Below are 16194 nucleotides of genomic sequence, written 5' to 3'. Positions count from 1 at the left end.
TGTATCTTACTAAGTTTTCTGTAAATTTCCCAGGGCGAATTCTCAATTTTTCTGCTAGAGATTTCTCTACACACCTCTCTAAACTGATTAGTCTGATCTCCTCAATTAAGGCCTCATCAAAAGCAGCAAAGATAACCAGTTTGGATTATTACATTATATATTTACTTGAAGGAGATTGTCATCGCTATTTTCTTACCACTATGAGAAGAAGTTCTGTGAACGGTGAAATAAATGTTTTAAAGATTGAAACTATTTTAGAGAGAGGAAAAAACTTTGTCATCTTGGTAATGATGAAAGTCTTCTGAAAAATATTCTCTCCTGTAAGGAATCCCCTGATTCCCAAACATCTTATGCCCAGATGGCCAAACGTGTGTTTTTTTATGTTGTTGTTGTTGAAGCACTTCACTGGAAATAGATAACTGGGAATTAAATAAAAGAGATTTAACGTTGAAGTTTACTAAGTCTTTGAACATGTAAGAATTGTTTGCATTTAAATTAAGCAGTTAAAAAAAAAATCACACAAGATTAAAGAACTTTGTTCCTTCCTGAAAATTTCACTTGTATAACAGTCAAAAGAAAGTGGTAAAGATTTTCTGTAGCATTAAATTTAAGAAACACAAAACTGATGCTGATTTTAAATCATGTTTGAGATTTCTTTGAAATGTGTACATTTAACTGTGAACAGGATCCTGAAGAGTAGAGTTCAATTGAAGTATTAAAAAATACTGCATAAAATATAATGATTAAAAGCATATAACTAAAAGAGACTGTCCTAACATTCTTGACGCTTTAGTAAATTTGATAGTTTGAGCAAAGATAAATGTTGACTGATGTTTTTTTTACTGATTAAATTTTTTGACAAACTGTAAATTTTGTCACCCCCCCCCCCCCCCCCCCCCCCCCCCACACATATATAATGGACATTGACATTGTTCCATTGCTGTTGTAAAATTGTCATTTCATTGTTTTAAAAATGTTCTACAAATTGTCACAAATGTTCTACGAATTGTTCTACAAATGTTTAAAAAATGAAAAATAAAACTATTTCAAATATGAAATTATTCTTGTGTAGAATAAAAGATGGAAGAAAATATTATGTAAAACATTATTTTGAATCAAAATTACAAATAGTAGCATAAAAACACATTGATTCTAACATGGGTCACAAAAGACCCATTTACGGAAGAGTGTAGGGTCCAGTTACTTACGGATCAGAGGGTTAAAATAAACAGAAAGAAATATTGAAGACACAGCTTGCAAAAAAACAAAACAATTAAACAGATAAATATAAGAAACAAAACAAGAGGTTAGTTAGGGCCAAGTCACCACATGCATGTTCATTAGATTTATGACACCATTTTATGATATTTCACATCTCTACCCTATTATGTCTAAAGCCCATCCTGTTATGTCCTTGTTCACCTTGACATTTTCCTGATTTATCAAAATAAACAAATTATTTTCTAAACGTTTGTGTGATTCCTTTACAAATAATTGAGGGCCAAATAGAACGGTTTAAGTTAATTAAAAGTGGATTTATGAATATTTTTGAAGTCGGCTCTTATTTAGAAAAGAAAGTCTTAAAGATTTAATAAGAAACAAAGAGTTTGCCATAATTTTATTACTATTCAAATTCTTTTTCCATCACCAAAAATATATTGTTGAAAAGGAGACCCAAAAACATTCTAAGAATATACATCTTACAATCACCATACTATTACAATGTATTTGTTTTTGCTTTGAATATATTGATGACATGGTGGAAATATTTTTGCTGTTTTTTTGGTGGCATTTTATTTATAAAAATTGTATTAAATATGCAATTCAAATTGAATAACATCAACTTAATGAAGTTCAATGGAAACCCTCAGCTTTCGGAAATGGGAAAGTCTCAAAGGCACCTTATGGTTATATTGACTTAAAATGTGTCCAAGGGTTAAATGTGTTAATTATTACATAATGCGGTTTTTATTACATTTTATTACATTTTAAAACCATGTTTTATTACATGATAGCATAATACAGCACTGCAATCTTGATGCTGCTGTCTTGCTGAATAATTCCCGTAGTTAAACAGATGGTAGGAAATTTGATAATGTCAGTTTTATCCACTTTTCCTTTTTACATACATTTTATGGATTTCTGTTTACATATATAGAGTTTTTTATATGGAGATTTTTTCTTATTAAAATCTGAAAGAGTTTCCTGTCATGCTTTGCTACAAACAGAAATCTTTAAAAAATGAACACCAATTATACCTCTAATTTCTGCATATTCTTAGGATGAACTCGAGTAAATAAAATTTCCCTCATGATAATTATGTGACATCGAATAGTGGGTAAAATAAAATTTTACTATGTGGTTATAAAACTGGGTTTTATTATAACCAAGGGGATAAAATGTAGCAAATTTTATTTCAGTTTAATTCAATTTGACTGAAATTTTGATCATCTGATAGTTATGTTGTTGGTTTAATGTTTATCAACATTCCCAGAGGAACCTTACCTGGACCAAGTTTGTCTCTTTCAGTGGAGCAAATATTGAGATAGTCTCACATTCTTCAGTGTTTACAATTATTTTCCCTTTACTGTTCCTATAAAACTGACGTGTTGTTTTCCTGCTCTCTCTCACCTTAACCTGTTCAACATCGCATCATTTGTAAGCGCTCATTTCCTGCACAGAATATCAATAAACCTGACTGAGTGATTCTAACCTTAACAGTAGTTGGTCATTATTTTTTCCACAGCAAGCTGTGGACAGATGGCACTTGAATATTTGTTTGTTGCATCTGGATTTCCTGACGTCGGTTGAAAAAGCCTGGAGAAATCTTCTTAGACTGTCAAGAAATTCAGATCTGTTAGATTATCCATTTTATATTATTAATCAGAGCATCTGTTTTAATCTGGCTTCCCTCCTGGTGCTGTGGACAGAAACACAAAGCTACTCTGCATGGCATATCAGTGGCTTAGTTTGTTGTGTCTCCAGGTCTGGCATAAAAGTGTAGGAGTGCAAAAGTAAGTTCAATCGCACAAACAGCATTTCAAGAAGTAAATTTAAATATATTTTGTGCTTACCAATCTTGTTTTAGAGCCCATGTAAGTGAGTTTTATTGCACCAGTATTTTGTCTTGTGCCAGTACTCATAGATTAACCCAACTAATCTGGATTAGAGGCAGTACTTCCTGCAGATAACTCCCACTGTCCGTAAAGTCGGCTGTCAGTATGTTGTAGCGTCGGTTCATTATGAGAAAGATAAGAAGCATTTTAAGAGGGAAAACCTGCCATGCTGTCACAGAGCTGACAAGATAAACTCTCAGGAACTGGACTGAAGAGGCTTCACCGAGGTGAAAGTTATTATTATTAAAATTGTTATTAATATTTTAAAAGGCTAAAGTTTCATTTTAATCTCAGCCATGAAGATGTTTTATGAATAGTAAATCTCCAGATCAAAACTATAGCGTAGCTGGAAGAAGAAAAATACATGATGTAATAAACATTTTGCTAAGAATTGATATGCATGCATTGCATTGGTTAGCTGTGAAGGATTATCAGTAAAAAAAAAAACAATACATGCTTTTCAAACCTGGTAGTATTACTATAGTTGTTTTTGCTCAAATGTTGCTCTACTGAAGTTAAGTTATTAATTAAAATAAATTCCAGCATCAGATCTTTAATTTTGCTCTAATACAGTAAATACACACCCTGATTTCCACTGACAATAAAACATCTGTTATATAGTCCAGTAGCAGATGCATCCCACATAACACATTCTTCACAGCTGGCTCTATGGTGTTAATTTAATGCTGCTCACCAGAAGATGGCAGAGGAACTGACAAATTAGAAAAAGGGATCTTCCCCTTTGTTTTCTCATGTTTCTTAGGTAGGAAGATGGTTGCTGCTTGCTGGAAGAACCCCAGGGAGCTTTAGAAAACAGAATAGATTTCTCTGAAGACAAAACCTTGTTGTTGAAAGTTTCATCTGAACTCTTGCGGAGAAGGACTGAAGAATGCAGGGCTGCGAGGTCGGCTCCAAGATGCGCTACTGGCTGACGCTGATCTCAGGGATGCTGGAGTGTCTGTGCTTTGCTGGTGTGGTGTTTGGTTACACCTCTCTGGTGTTTGTGCTGAAGGAAGACCAATACTTCAGTGAGTTGTGCAGCAACAACACAGCCAGCAACAGCTCTCTGGTGGAGACAGGTGAGCACAAGAAGAAACAGAAGACTTTTGTGATTTAAGTTTCTGAAGATGGGGCTATTTTTTTATTTCTCCAGTTATTTGGGTGTTGACTTTGCTGTTTGTTTGTCCGTTGGGTCAAAATGCTCCAACATTGCATGAATGTCTATCCTAAAAGCTGGATAAAAAGCATCAATCATCAGAGCTGCAGCACTGTTGCTGTCTCGTTTTATATATTAGATATAAAACAAGACCTAATGTTTTTTTCTCACTGTCAGACATTAAAAAAACTCTAAGCATATCAGTTTTGATGATCAAAATTATGTTTATTTGGTAAAAGCCAGAAAAATAAGAAAGGGACATGTAGTTACTTGGAGATGATCTTGCAGCCTTCACCTTTAATAAACAAAACTTCAATGCATAGATTCAGAACTATTGAATTTAAAAATGTGCCACCAACTTTGAATCTGTGTTTATGTTTGGATTTGATTGACAACATATATTTGTATATAAATAGGATTTCTTTGTCCTGTAAAGTGGAGAGTAAAACACACTCTTTAGGGGTACCAACCAATCTGTCTATAATATTTTTTAGCACACCTTAAAAAAAAACCAACATTATTATTTTCATAATTTTAACTATTTATGCTAAGCAATGCTGACACTTTACTAGTCAGACTGGTCACTCAAAACTTGTCATATTTACCCTGTTAAATGCACATGTTAAGTCAACAACATGCACAATATGCAAATTTGAAGACAACTTTGAGTCATGAAAACATCAAGAAAGTCCTGCTAGCGTCACCGAACTTCATTTACAGTAAATTGATGTAACTATAACTGATGCTATTTCAGCACACAAGAAGACTAAATGTTGAAACCAGATCTAAAGATGCATAAAAAATATTTCTCTAAGTATATAGACACACCTGCAGATTGGGACACCATGGAGCTATAGTCACAATGTGACTGGAAAAAGCTTTGAAGTAATTATTTGTGGTCAAATTTTGGTGTGTACACATTTGAAAGTTGCTCTGTGGGTAATACAACATGTTTTTTCCATAACTTCGTCCATGTCTGATTGTGTCTCTTTCTTCCAGACTGCAGAGGTCAGGATGAGCAGTTTTCTCTGGTTTTCACTATCGCCTCGTTCCTGAACAACTTCCTGAGTCTGATCAACGGCTACCTGTTTGATCGATTTGGCACCATGGTAACAAGACTGCTGGCAGTGTAAGTTCAAGCACGAATCTGCATGCAAACTCAGGGCACTAATCCATTTAATTATTGATTTTAGATTTCGGTTGTAGTCTGCAATGCATATAGAGAACTTCTTCTACATCGGCAGTCTTGAAATTCTGCTTAGTCTTCCAACTGGTTTATATACAAAATTCGAGAAAGTTTTATGACATGTAAAAATTGAGATTGTGGTTCAGTTATTTCTGTTAGGATAAGAGGAGGAACCTACAATGTGATGAAATTAGGGAGGGTCTTACAAAGACAGATTACACCCAGACAGACGTCACCTCCTTTGACCACATACTGTCAATAGTTACTGTGTTTACCATTTAAATTGGCGTAGTAAAATAACAAGCAAGATAGTAACAATGTAAGCCATTAAAAATGAACCTTTTTAACAAAAACACAAAAATGGCTGTAACTTTTTATTAATGTTATATAAATGACCAGAGATACTCATGTGTTTTCTCATTCCAGATCTTTGTACACAACTGGAACCCTTTTTGTGGCCTTCTCCAGTGCAGGTCTGCAATTGTTTTATGCAAACAAACACATTTAATTTGTAAGGTTGTAGAAAGAATAATTCACAGTAGACATATTTAATGCATTTAGTCAAACTGCTATTCGTCTTCGAGATAAAAGATTGTTGTCTTTTTTTCTCTTCCACTGTTCTGCAGCATATTCCTTGATGCTCTTCCCTGCCTTATCCTGCATCGCTGTGGGAGGAATTCTGCTCCTTATGACGAACATTCAGGTGGTTATTCTGTAAAAGAAGCTGCTCCTTCATTGGAAATCAAATACAGGAGGTCATTTTATTGGAACTACATATTTGGAATTTGTTTGTTTTGTGGAGGTGGGGAACCTGTTTGCCGCTCATCGCTCCACCATCATTACTTTCTACAACGGAGCCTTTGACTCTTCTTCAGGAGTCTTCCTCATCATCAAGGTGCATTGCCATGTTTTGCTACATATTTTAATTTGGTGGAAATTGAACAGATTATTTACGTATGGATTTGTTTTAATAGGCTGAAACACCAAACTTAGCAAAAGTCGGAAACTAAAATAAAATACAAGATAACATTGCTTTCATTTTATCTAGACATAAAGTGTGGGTTGCCACTTTTGTAGAAAACAAAATAGTTAAAAACAACACAAAAAACTATTTTCAACCACATTGAGTTAGTGTACTGTTCCAAACTTGTTTAGGAAATGTCTTAAGAGTAAATACATTTACAAGAACAAATCTGACAGTTTGCTATGCCGGAGCAAAGGACTGGAAACCTTTATAATATTTTACATTATCTAGACTCAAACTGTTATCAGCGGTGGGAAAATAAATCCTAAACTTTATGATCAATTTCTGGGAAAACCGTTGCAACACCAGCCAGTGACTTTAGTCTGAAGTTAGTTTTAGTGATACAGAAAGTCAATGAACCCTACTATGTTTAGATGACAATAATCCTAGTGGCACAGAAAAGATTCTACAGATGAAGAATGTAAAGACTGCTTCAGATCACCAAATGTTGTCTCCATCTTCCATTACAGATTCTACACGAGCGAGGAATCTCTCTCCAGTCCTCCTTTATTGCCTTGTCCCTCTGCAGCATCATTCACTTGGCGAGGACTTTCCTCCTCATGCCCAAGACCCACATCCCGTACCCACTGCCTCCACGCTACACATACGGGTGAGCGTCTTATTATTCATTGTTGTTTTCAGGTTCTCTTCTGGGTTGAAACTTGACGGCATGCAGTGTGTTCTGATGCCCAGGGTGAACTGTAGACAGGCCGACAGCTACAACGTGGAGCAGGTCAAGAGGACGAAGGAGGATGCATCCAATCAGGATTCCAGTGGGAAAGATGAAACGGCAAAGTCGGATGAAACAGAGGTCGAAAACACAGAAAAAGGTATCAGATTTATTATTGACAACACCTATGGAGAAGCTGATCAGTTCAACAGATTATATCACATCCTAGCAGCATTTAAAACTGTACAATGTCTTGTAGAAGCACTCACACTAATTGGACTTTTTACTTCCTGTCACATTACATCCACAAACTTCAGTTTGTTTCTTCAGGATGTATTTGAGCTACATCAACAAAATGTGCAAAAATTATTACACTGCAAAAATACAAAATCTAACCAAGTATTTTTTTTATCTAGTTTGTAGAGAAAATAGAAACTAGATAAAAACAGGATGAGATATTATTTTACGTGTATTTTGGTACACTTGAAATAAGACTCTACTTACTATATGAGCTTGTTTTAAGTACCGGTAAATAATTCTTGAATGTAAAGTTTTGTTTGTTTGATTTTTTTGCTTATAACAAAACATGTTTTTTCTGTTGTAAGTGAAAGTGCCAGCTGAACTAGTACTTACATATAATTTACCTAATATATATTCAAGAATTGGTGACGTAAAAGAAGCTCATTTATCTTGTTGAAAAGCTTACTTTTACATGATTTTTGTTTTAGTTTAAGTGTTTTTATTATTATTATTATTATTATTATTTATTTATTTGTTTCGAACATGATAGGAATATAAAATCACACTCATGGACAGGGAATGCAAAAGACATATTTTTGTACTACAATAATCTTAACGCACTCGAAAAGGAGTAAGAAGAAGTAAGAAATGTATGAACTCCTTCTCAGTGTACTGAGATATTTTGTACTACTGCTTCACTGGCAGGTTGCTTGGCACAAGACGGCTGATATTAATGGATTTACTGCTCTGATTTGTTCAGTGGCGAGCTTCCGGAGCTGTGTTTTGTCCTGGTTCTTCCTCTGGCATCTGTTGTGGCTGTCCATACTGCAGCTGAGACACTATCTCTTCATTGGCACGCTCAACTCCAGGCTCAGCCGGCTGGCCAGAAACGACCCCACCCTGGGTGACTTTCTCACACCTTCTTCTCCATTTTCTTCTTCTTTTCATTTTCTTCATCAAAATGATTTAATGATTCTGATGTGTTCTGCTTTCCGCCACGTGCCTCTCAGTGAGCCAGTATACCAATGCTTTTGCAATGACCCAGCTGTGCGGAGTGCTCGGCGCCCCCTGGAACGGACTCATCTTGGACAGACACAAGGGAAAGCCTCGAGCCCCTGGTAAATCCCTGGAGCCTGTACCAGTACACTGCGTGTCTGTGCAACATCAACCTTTCCCTCTTTCTGTCCTCTTGTTGCAGGAGAAACTGAACAGGATGCTGACCTGCGCTCCTCCTACCTGTCTCTGTTCCTGACTTCACTGCAGTGCCTGCTCTTCTCTGTTTGCGCCTCCATTCCTGTCCTCCCACTGCAGTACGTCACCTTCATCCTACAGGTCCTCAACAGATCCTTTCTCTACGGCGGAAACGCAGCCTTCATTAGCATTGCGTAAGTGGCTGGTATAAGAATAAATAAAGAAAATAATTATTTATAAACGTATGTCATTTTAATTTATTGTGGCTTACAAAATTATTTTCTTCAGTAATTGAGTAAACATAAAGACAACAGTTTGCCTTGGATTCTATTTAGGGGCAGCATAGTAAAGTGGGTGAATACAGATGCATGCAACACTGTAAAAAAACAAACTCTGAGACCCTTGTATTCTTTTTCTTTCCATTAAGCAATATTGTACATTAAGTGTTGATCACTTATGGAAACTATTTTTACGGATGAAAAGATGATTTTTCATCTTTTCAAAAAAGAGATGATTTTCATCTGTTACATCTGTTACACCAAACAAAAATATGTCTGTCTTTGTTACATCTTTTGGCCATGTGTTAAAAGATTTCATGGTGTTTCTCTGATATTTAATCCAGTTTCCCTCCTTGCAATGGGACCTTTCCTTTTGATACTTTAAAATGATATCTTCACAGAAGGTATTACACGAAGTGAAAACAAAATGTAATTTGCGTAGCAATCTTCATGCATTTTCAGAATTAACTTTCCACTCGATTCAGTTGGTACACACAAAGACACTATGTGTCTTTTAGTTGCTGCAGGACACGGTATATTTTTGCCCACAATAGAACAAAAGCCATCTCTGACTTTCTGTGTGTTTGACTCCCTCCTTCTCAGATTTCCAGCCCGCCACTTTGGGAAGCTGTACGGCCTGGTGATGTCGCTCTCTGCTGTCATTTCTCTGCTGCAGTATCCCTGCTTTTCCCTCGTCAAAGGACCTCTGGATGGAGATCCGTTTTATGTGAGCACTAGATATCAATTTACAAAAGACGAGCGCATCTTTGTGTTTAACGCATTGTACTGTATGATGCTTCAGATGTTTGAATATACGCCATCTGTTTCAGGTGGATATTACTCTCACTCTCCTCTCTGTTATGGTGTTCATCCATCCCGTCTACGTCTTCATCCACTGCAGGAGAAAAGCCCGGAGCAGGGAGAACATCCCTCCAGCTGATGTTGATATTGGTCCCAGTTTGGCTCAAGCTAAACTGTAGATGATGGATGATTTTGTGTGACAAGTTTAATATTTCAGGGTTTCCTCGTTTCCATTTTCCATTTCAAGTTTTAACTTGAAAATAGAAACAAGAATATTTTATATGATTTTTATAAACAGACTGATTTTTTAAAATGTTTTACAGGAACAAATGTGTTTTTATGACTTGTAAGTTTGAAAATTTGTTTTCTTTTTAGTGAACGGGTAAACCCTCTGTCAATTCCAGTTTTGGTGAATTAAAAGTCTGGAAATGACCTGAAATTTCCCAGATTGAAAGACAGAAACTACTGACTATAACAGGGTTCTTGCTGTTGTATTCATGTATATGAAAAAAAAAATTGTTGTAAATATGTGTTTTTATTAACATTGCCTTGCTGGAAGACCAAATTATACCAAACGTTAAATTTGCTGTTGGTTTTAGAGATATTGAAAAATGTGGTGGTCCATATTTTGCCACTTTTTGGCAGTGAAACAATCCCATAGCATGAGGAAGCCACTGCCATGCTTGACAGTTGGCATAACACTCTGTGGTTTGAATTTTTTACCTTGACTTCAAGAAATACTTTGTAAAAATAAAAGTTTAAATAAATCATCAAAGCCCGAAATGAACTTACTACTTTATGTTGCACCAGAAGTGAATATTAAAGTCTCCCCACCCGCATGACAAACATAGAAAATGTTTACCTTGTTAAATCCGTTTTATTGGAAAAAGAAGTATAGGACAGGTTTGCTACATGACTTGGACAATAACCTTTTTTTCTGTGTTTGTTTATAAAAAGGTGAAAGAATACATTCAGGGACGCACAATACAGACCACCGACTGTATAAAATTCCTTCTATAAAGTCTATGGTACAGATATTATGCTTAGTAATACAAGGTGGTACAAAATTATCACAGCAGAGGTTATGCTAACCTTTATTTGAACATGACAGCATGTTTTACAGTTGATTTTTACTTAATAGTGTCGTTGCAACGTGATCATAACTGATACAATCTTTAACGTTTACTTCATATTTCTATCAACAAAACAAAAAGAAATCAAAGACAAACAGCAGAAAACGAGTCCATAAACAGTTCAGTCATTCTAATAACCAGCTGTAGGTATGAAAAGAAGTTGGGAAGAAAACCTGAATTTGGTTAGAAAACATGTCATATGACGGGTTGGCTAACAAAATGTGATAAGGCACAAAGATCTACAGGATAATAAACTAAATTAAATCTAAATCAGTAGTTAAAATCTAATCTAATACAGTTTTGCAGTCTGCAGCCCAAAAAAATAAAAATAAAATATAAAAAGAAAAACTACACCATGAATGTGTTGGTAAACACCAATCTGCAAAATCAGATGAAGGGGATCTTTGCCGATTGGTTTTCCAGGATGACACCGCTTTTCAAATTTTAAATCATCTTGCAGATTTGGTTTCTGGATCACTTTTAACTCAGACGAGTCCAGTCAGCAGGGAATGGTTCAGTTCTTTTCATCAGAACCTGCCTGGGGAAAAAAAACTCCTTTAATGTTCAATAAGCCTTTTTCCTGCCATCATTCCTGCCCACCCTCAGCGGTGGAAATGCGGTTGTGGTGCAGAAACAGGATAGCGTCCAGACTTTCGGGCGGAATGGTGGACCTCTTCCTGTTCGTGGTTCTCCCCGGTCCTTCCTGTGCGAAGTCCTGGGCGGCGTTTCCCGCCACGGCCGGAGCGGCCATGTAAACCCGCGCCACTGAGGCCAGCAGCGGAAACTGAGTCACCTTGGTCCTCCACCACTGCAGTGGCTCCACCCCCAGCGAGGCCCCTCTGTCGGCTCTGAAGACGGACATCTCCATGTCGACGGACTCCTCCACAGAGCTCTGCCTGCTCCTGGGGGTGGAGCAGAACAGGTCGCCCAGCAGGAACTCCATGCCAGTGAGCCCCGCGTGGCAAGAGGGGTCCGACGGGTCGCCGCAGTCGTCGTTTTCCCCAGCATCGCTGAACTCGTCTTCCACGATCAGCTCTCTGAAGTTGATCGGGGGACATTCTTTGAGGCGTTTGCTCCGCCGCAGGATCTCGCTGTCTGACTCCGGGGACACGGGAGGGGAGCTTCTCTTCATCTGATTGGCTTTAATCCCTTTCCTGTCCTCCTTCGCAATTCTCACAGCCTCCTGCTTCAGCCAGTTGAATGTGCCCACTTGCTCCTGCAACATGAGGTTAAAACAGTTTATTATCCTTTGCACATTATTGAAACTCATCCAGAATTTTTTTTTTTTTTTTAAATCAGGCAAATTGGAGAAGATCTGATGTCTGAGACCACCGTCACCATGTTGATCCGGACTAAACACTGAGAGAATCCATGAGCAAATTTCTTGTGTTTAAAATTTCAGGATAAGCCAACGAGCTAACTGTTATTTTTTGGCCTCCAGGAAGGCCTTGGTCCAACTTGAGGTAAATTTATCTTGGAAAATCTGCCCAATCTGACATTTTTTTCACAACTTATTAATTTTGAAAATGACCTTATTTGTTTTTATTATGCCACTACTTAATTGATTTCTTTGCAATTATTTTCAAATGACCCATTATAAAACAATGGGTCTTGTTTTATAAATGGATTTATAAAACATCCATAAACCCACTTATAAATGTTTAATAAACTAAAGAATTTTAGTTATGAAAATTTTAGTTGATTTTCATAACACATCATTTTAGTTATTGTTTTCAAATATAACTAAAATTGACTAATCACAACTAATTCTGCTCTTTCTAAATTTACAAAAAGACAAAACACATGAATAATCAACAATATTCACATTTTTGGAAGGTTTTCACGAGCTTAATCGTTACAATAATTACAGAAAAACCCTTGAATTGAATTATATTGATTTTTGTAATATGTTCAAACAATTTACACATTTACAGCAATAAATTAACTTTTCAATTAAATATACCATCGGACCACTAAAAATAAAAATATTATTTTTCTTTTATACAGTAATGTCATGTGGTGACCTAAACAACAAACAACAAAGACTGCCATCTGCTGGCAGAAAAGTATATGGTAAGGCACAACAGATCATTGCTAAATAAAGCGGATTTCTCCATCTAAAACGTATAAATGGAAAGTTGAGTGGAAGGAGAAAGTGTATTAGGAAAAGTATTTGAAAGAAACAACAAAAAAAACACAAAAACAAATCAAAACTCACCTTCTCCTCCATGAAGCCCAGCCCGTGAAACTGGGGGTCGAGGGAACATGCCACGCACAGTACCCTGTTCACTGCTGGGCTGTCGTAGCAGCTTGCCAGGTTCCGTCTCATCATCCTCTTCACTTCCTTCAGGATGGACGAGGAGTCGCCCGGCCGAGGCACGAGGTGGCGTGACAGCAAGCCTGTGAGAATGGGTTTGATGAGGGACAGACGAGGGAAGGCCTCTTTGGCCAAAGTTCTACAGGCCACGTCCAGAGGCTTGAGGACCAAGCAGAGCTCCTCCACCACCTTCCACTCGGAGCGCAATGAGGGGAGGCTCGTCGACGACGTGCTGGAGGCGGAGTTCGCCTGATAGCTGCCCAAGGGCTCGGTGGCCATCTCCTCTCTGGCCATGCATTCTTCATTAACGTCCTTTATTATATCACAGATTAGGCTCTTGTGTTTGATAAGAGAGTTCAGTAACGGATAGAGCAAATTCCAGGTGGGCTGGCTGTGAGCCCACAGCTTGATCCGGTCCTGCTCTGCCTTGGTCAGGCTGTGCAGCAGCTTCCGCGCATGATGATGGTACAAGCCTCTTTTCTGAGCTGGAGGCAGCAGCAGGGTGGAGAGAGCGCCTTGGAACAGGCAGAGGGTCTTGAAGATCACCGGGTGCAGCATCACCTCCTCAACGCAGCCCTGCACGGCGCTGAAGAAACACGGGACAGAGGGGAGGCCCTCGCTGAAGTGCTCGGTGGACACCTGCGGTTCCTCAGGTGACGCCGAGTCATCCCTCTCTAAAAAGGTTGTCGAATTTGGGTGGGGGAGACTCCCTGTAGCCTCCACTCCCTTCTCCGTTTTTATGGGGCGCAGCATCATCCTGTGCTTCCCCTCCATTCCCAGCAAGACCAGGTTTGGCTGGCTGACCCCCCACTCCTGCGCCATCGCTTTCACCTGCGTCTCCACTGCCTGGAGGTTTAAGTCCTTTGCTCCACTCTCCTCCAGTCTTTGGGTGGCCAGAGCCAGGTTGTGAGGACTGAAGTCACAATCGTCGATGTAATGAGCCCAGAGGGTGAGGTAATGTTGGCAGCTGTTCTGCCAGCTGTGGAGCCAAACGTCCACGCTCAAAGTGACGAAGTGAGAAGCTGCCCTCTGGAGGTTCGGGGGTCGCCCCCGCCTCCGGGGCTCGAACTCGATGGGAGCGGTGTAGTCGCTCATCTCCTCGATGTCGGTGCTTGCGGTTTTCCTCCTCAGCAGCTGGACCAGGTTGATCTTGGCCTTGATGTAGTGGTCTCTAAGGATGGTCTGCAGCTGCTGGGAGGAGAGCGGCTCCTTGTAGGAGGGCAGCAGCGTGTGCAGCAGCTGTTTGAAGCCTTCTCCTTCCACCAGAGTTGGCGACTGGAGATCCTTGATGAGAAAGCTGGTGATGGCATTAGTCACTTGCGAAGATGTCGCGACATGAGAGCTGGTGTGAACGCCACTGGGAGCCATCACAGGAACGATACGCTGACCTGTCAAAGGAAACAAAAAGGCGTTAAAATGGCTAAACCTTGGCTAAAAGCATTAATAAAATCTAAAGGATAAAGTGTGGTCTGCATAGAGCATCCCTGGAAAATCGATAGTGAACAAATACTCACAACTTGGTTAATAAAAACTTGATACAATGTAGTGTTATGAATACCATAATGTTTCTTCCTATTTAATGGCTCTATATGCTTTTGATTTAGTCTTGTTGATGATTTTAGCTTAGCTTTTTAAAAAATACTAATTCCCTAGAGCAGGGCTGTCAAATTCATTTCCAATTTGGGCCATATCAAGATCATGAAAGTCCTCAAAAGGCCAGCTGTGCTAAAATGCATTGATAAAACCCATTTACAAACTGCATTCCATGAGTACATCTTAAAATGAAATAACATTGAACATCTTTTCACATTGATTTAATCTTGCAGGATACAGATAAAAGCAGTTTTGATTTGATTTAAGCACACTACTGTTATCTTGAAGGTTCTATATGGCGCACTGGATTTGGCCACAGGGCCTCAATTTTGACACATACCCTAGAGAGAAATAAAGAAACTACTCCTGATTGGCCTGAACACTGCAAGTCACCTCTGGATCCTGACTTGGAGACCAGTCACTTCACTTTGGACACTCATGTTCAATGCCATCATCCTGCGGAAGGGAATCCCTCAGGGTTGAGTGCTCAGTCCTTTGCTGTTCATCATATTCTCTCAGGCAGAGAGAATATGTCATGAAATGACAAAGTTTATTTGTTCTTGTCTCATTTTTCTAGGCTATGTTTTAATATATATATATATATATATATATATGTATATATATATATATATGGTAATTTTGGTCTTGAATTAAAGGTTTGTCATATGTGACAGAAATTTGTATCGTAAACATGATTGTGTTGTAAGATCGATCCTATCCTGACCATTTATTTTCTTGTCACCTGCTGCCAGGACGCGATCTTTGGTGATGTCTCGAGGTTTGAGGTGATGCTTGATGGTCAAATGGTTCTGGAGATCTGTGGCTCCTCCTCCACAGCTCACACGCTCCATGCACAACTTGCACACCGCCATGCTTCGATCCAGAGGCCGACCAGTGGGATCCGGCTCCAAACCAAAAAACTGCCAGGCGCTGTGCTGATGGGCGTTTGGATGGCTCAGCAGCTTCTCGCTGCCAGGCAGGAAATCGTACTTGTCGGTCACACTGGAGCTGCTGTAAACAAACTGGTTCTGGATGGCTGGGGGGAAGGCAGAGCCCGGATCACCGCCTACTTCTGGGTTTGACACAGTTGTCACCTCACTGATGACAGGCATGGGGCTCTGTGATTGGCTGCTGTCGGACCAAAGCGAGGTGCTGCTCGGCTCTGGGAGGGTAACCAGCTGGACGTCCTGCAGGAGGCGCAGCGCAGTTTCCTTGTCTCCAATTTCACATTTTGCATTGCCACCTACCAAGAACACCAAGTTTAGTCCAGTCAGCCTAAAGTTGGTAAGTTGGAAAAAAAAACAGTGCAAGAGGCTTCTCAATAAATTAGAACATAGCCAAAATTAGTTTTTTTTTTTTCAGCAGGTCTATTTAAAATATTGAACCTCATGTGGATACATTACACACATTTCAAGCACTTATTTCTGTTAATGTTGATAATAGCTGATGAAAACCCAAAATTCTGTTTAAAGCAAATTAAATAATAAAT

The 16194-nt window shown here is 38.7% G+C and overlaps 2 protein-coding genes across 4 annotated transcripts in view; one reads left to right on the top strand and one right to left on the bottom strand.

Annotated features, from left to right (window-relative positions):
• The first annotated feature begins 1823 nt into the window (after nt 1–1823).
• On the top strand, nt 1824–10878 carry slc43a3a (solute carrier family 43 member 3a). The gene is made up of 13 exons (XM_028018584.1): nt 1824–3343; nt 3880–4195; nt 5272–5401; nt 5885–5931; nt 6085–6161; nt 6261–6353; nt 6953–7092; nt 7176–7312; nt 8153–8296; nt 8403–8510; nt 8591–8777; nt 9465–9588; nt 9692–10878. The coding sequence occupies exons 2-13, from the start codon at nt 4006–4008 to the stop codon at nt 9839–9841; spliced, it is 1527 nt and encodes a 508-aa protein (XP_027874385.1). The 5' UTR covers nt 1824–3343; nt 3880–4005; the 3' UTR covers nt 9842–10878.
• Nucleotides 10520–16194, bottom strand: part of LOC114145152 (uncharacterized) — a 14809-nt gene continuing 9134 nt past the window's right edge. For 2 of the 3 annotated variants that reach the window (XM_028018571.1, XM_028018572.1), the window contains exons 5-7: nt 15430–15948; nt 13014–14500; nt 10520–12011 (exon numbers count right to left, since the gene is read on the bottom strand). In XM_028018571.1, the coding sequence (XP_027874372.1) occupies nt 11382–12011; nt 13014–14500; nt 15430–15948 (2636 nt within the window). In that variant the 3' untranslated portion in view covers nt 10520–11381. The remainder of the gene's footprint in view (nt 12012–13013; nt 14501–15429; nt 15949–16194) is intronic. The other variant, XM_028018573.1, reaches the window with a different exon arrangement.

This window comes from Xiphophorus couchianus, chromosome 5, assembly GCF_001444195.1.
Source record: "Xiphophorus couchianus chromosome 5, X_couchianus-1.0, whole genome shotgun sequence".
NCBI classification, from domain to species: Eukaryota; Metazoa; Chordata; class Actinopteri; order Cyprinodontiformes; family Poeciliidae; genus Xiphophorus; species Xiphophorus couchianus.
This window is presented reverse-complemented; position numbering and strand designations above follow the sequence as displayed.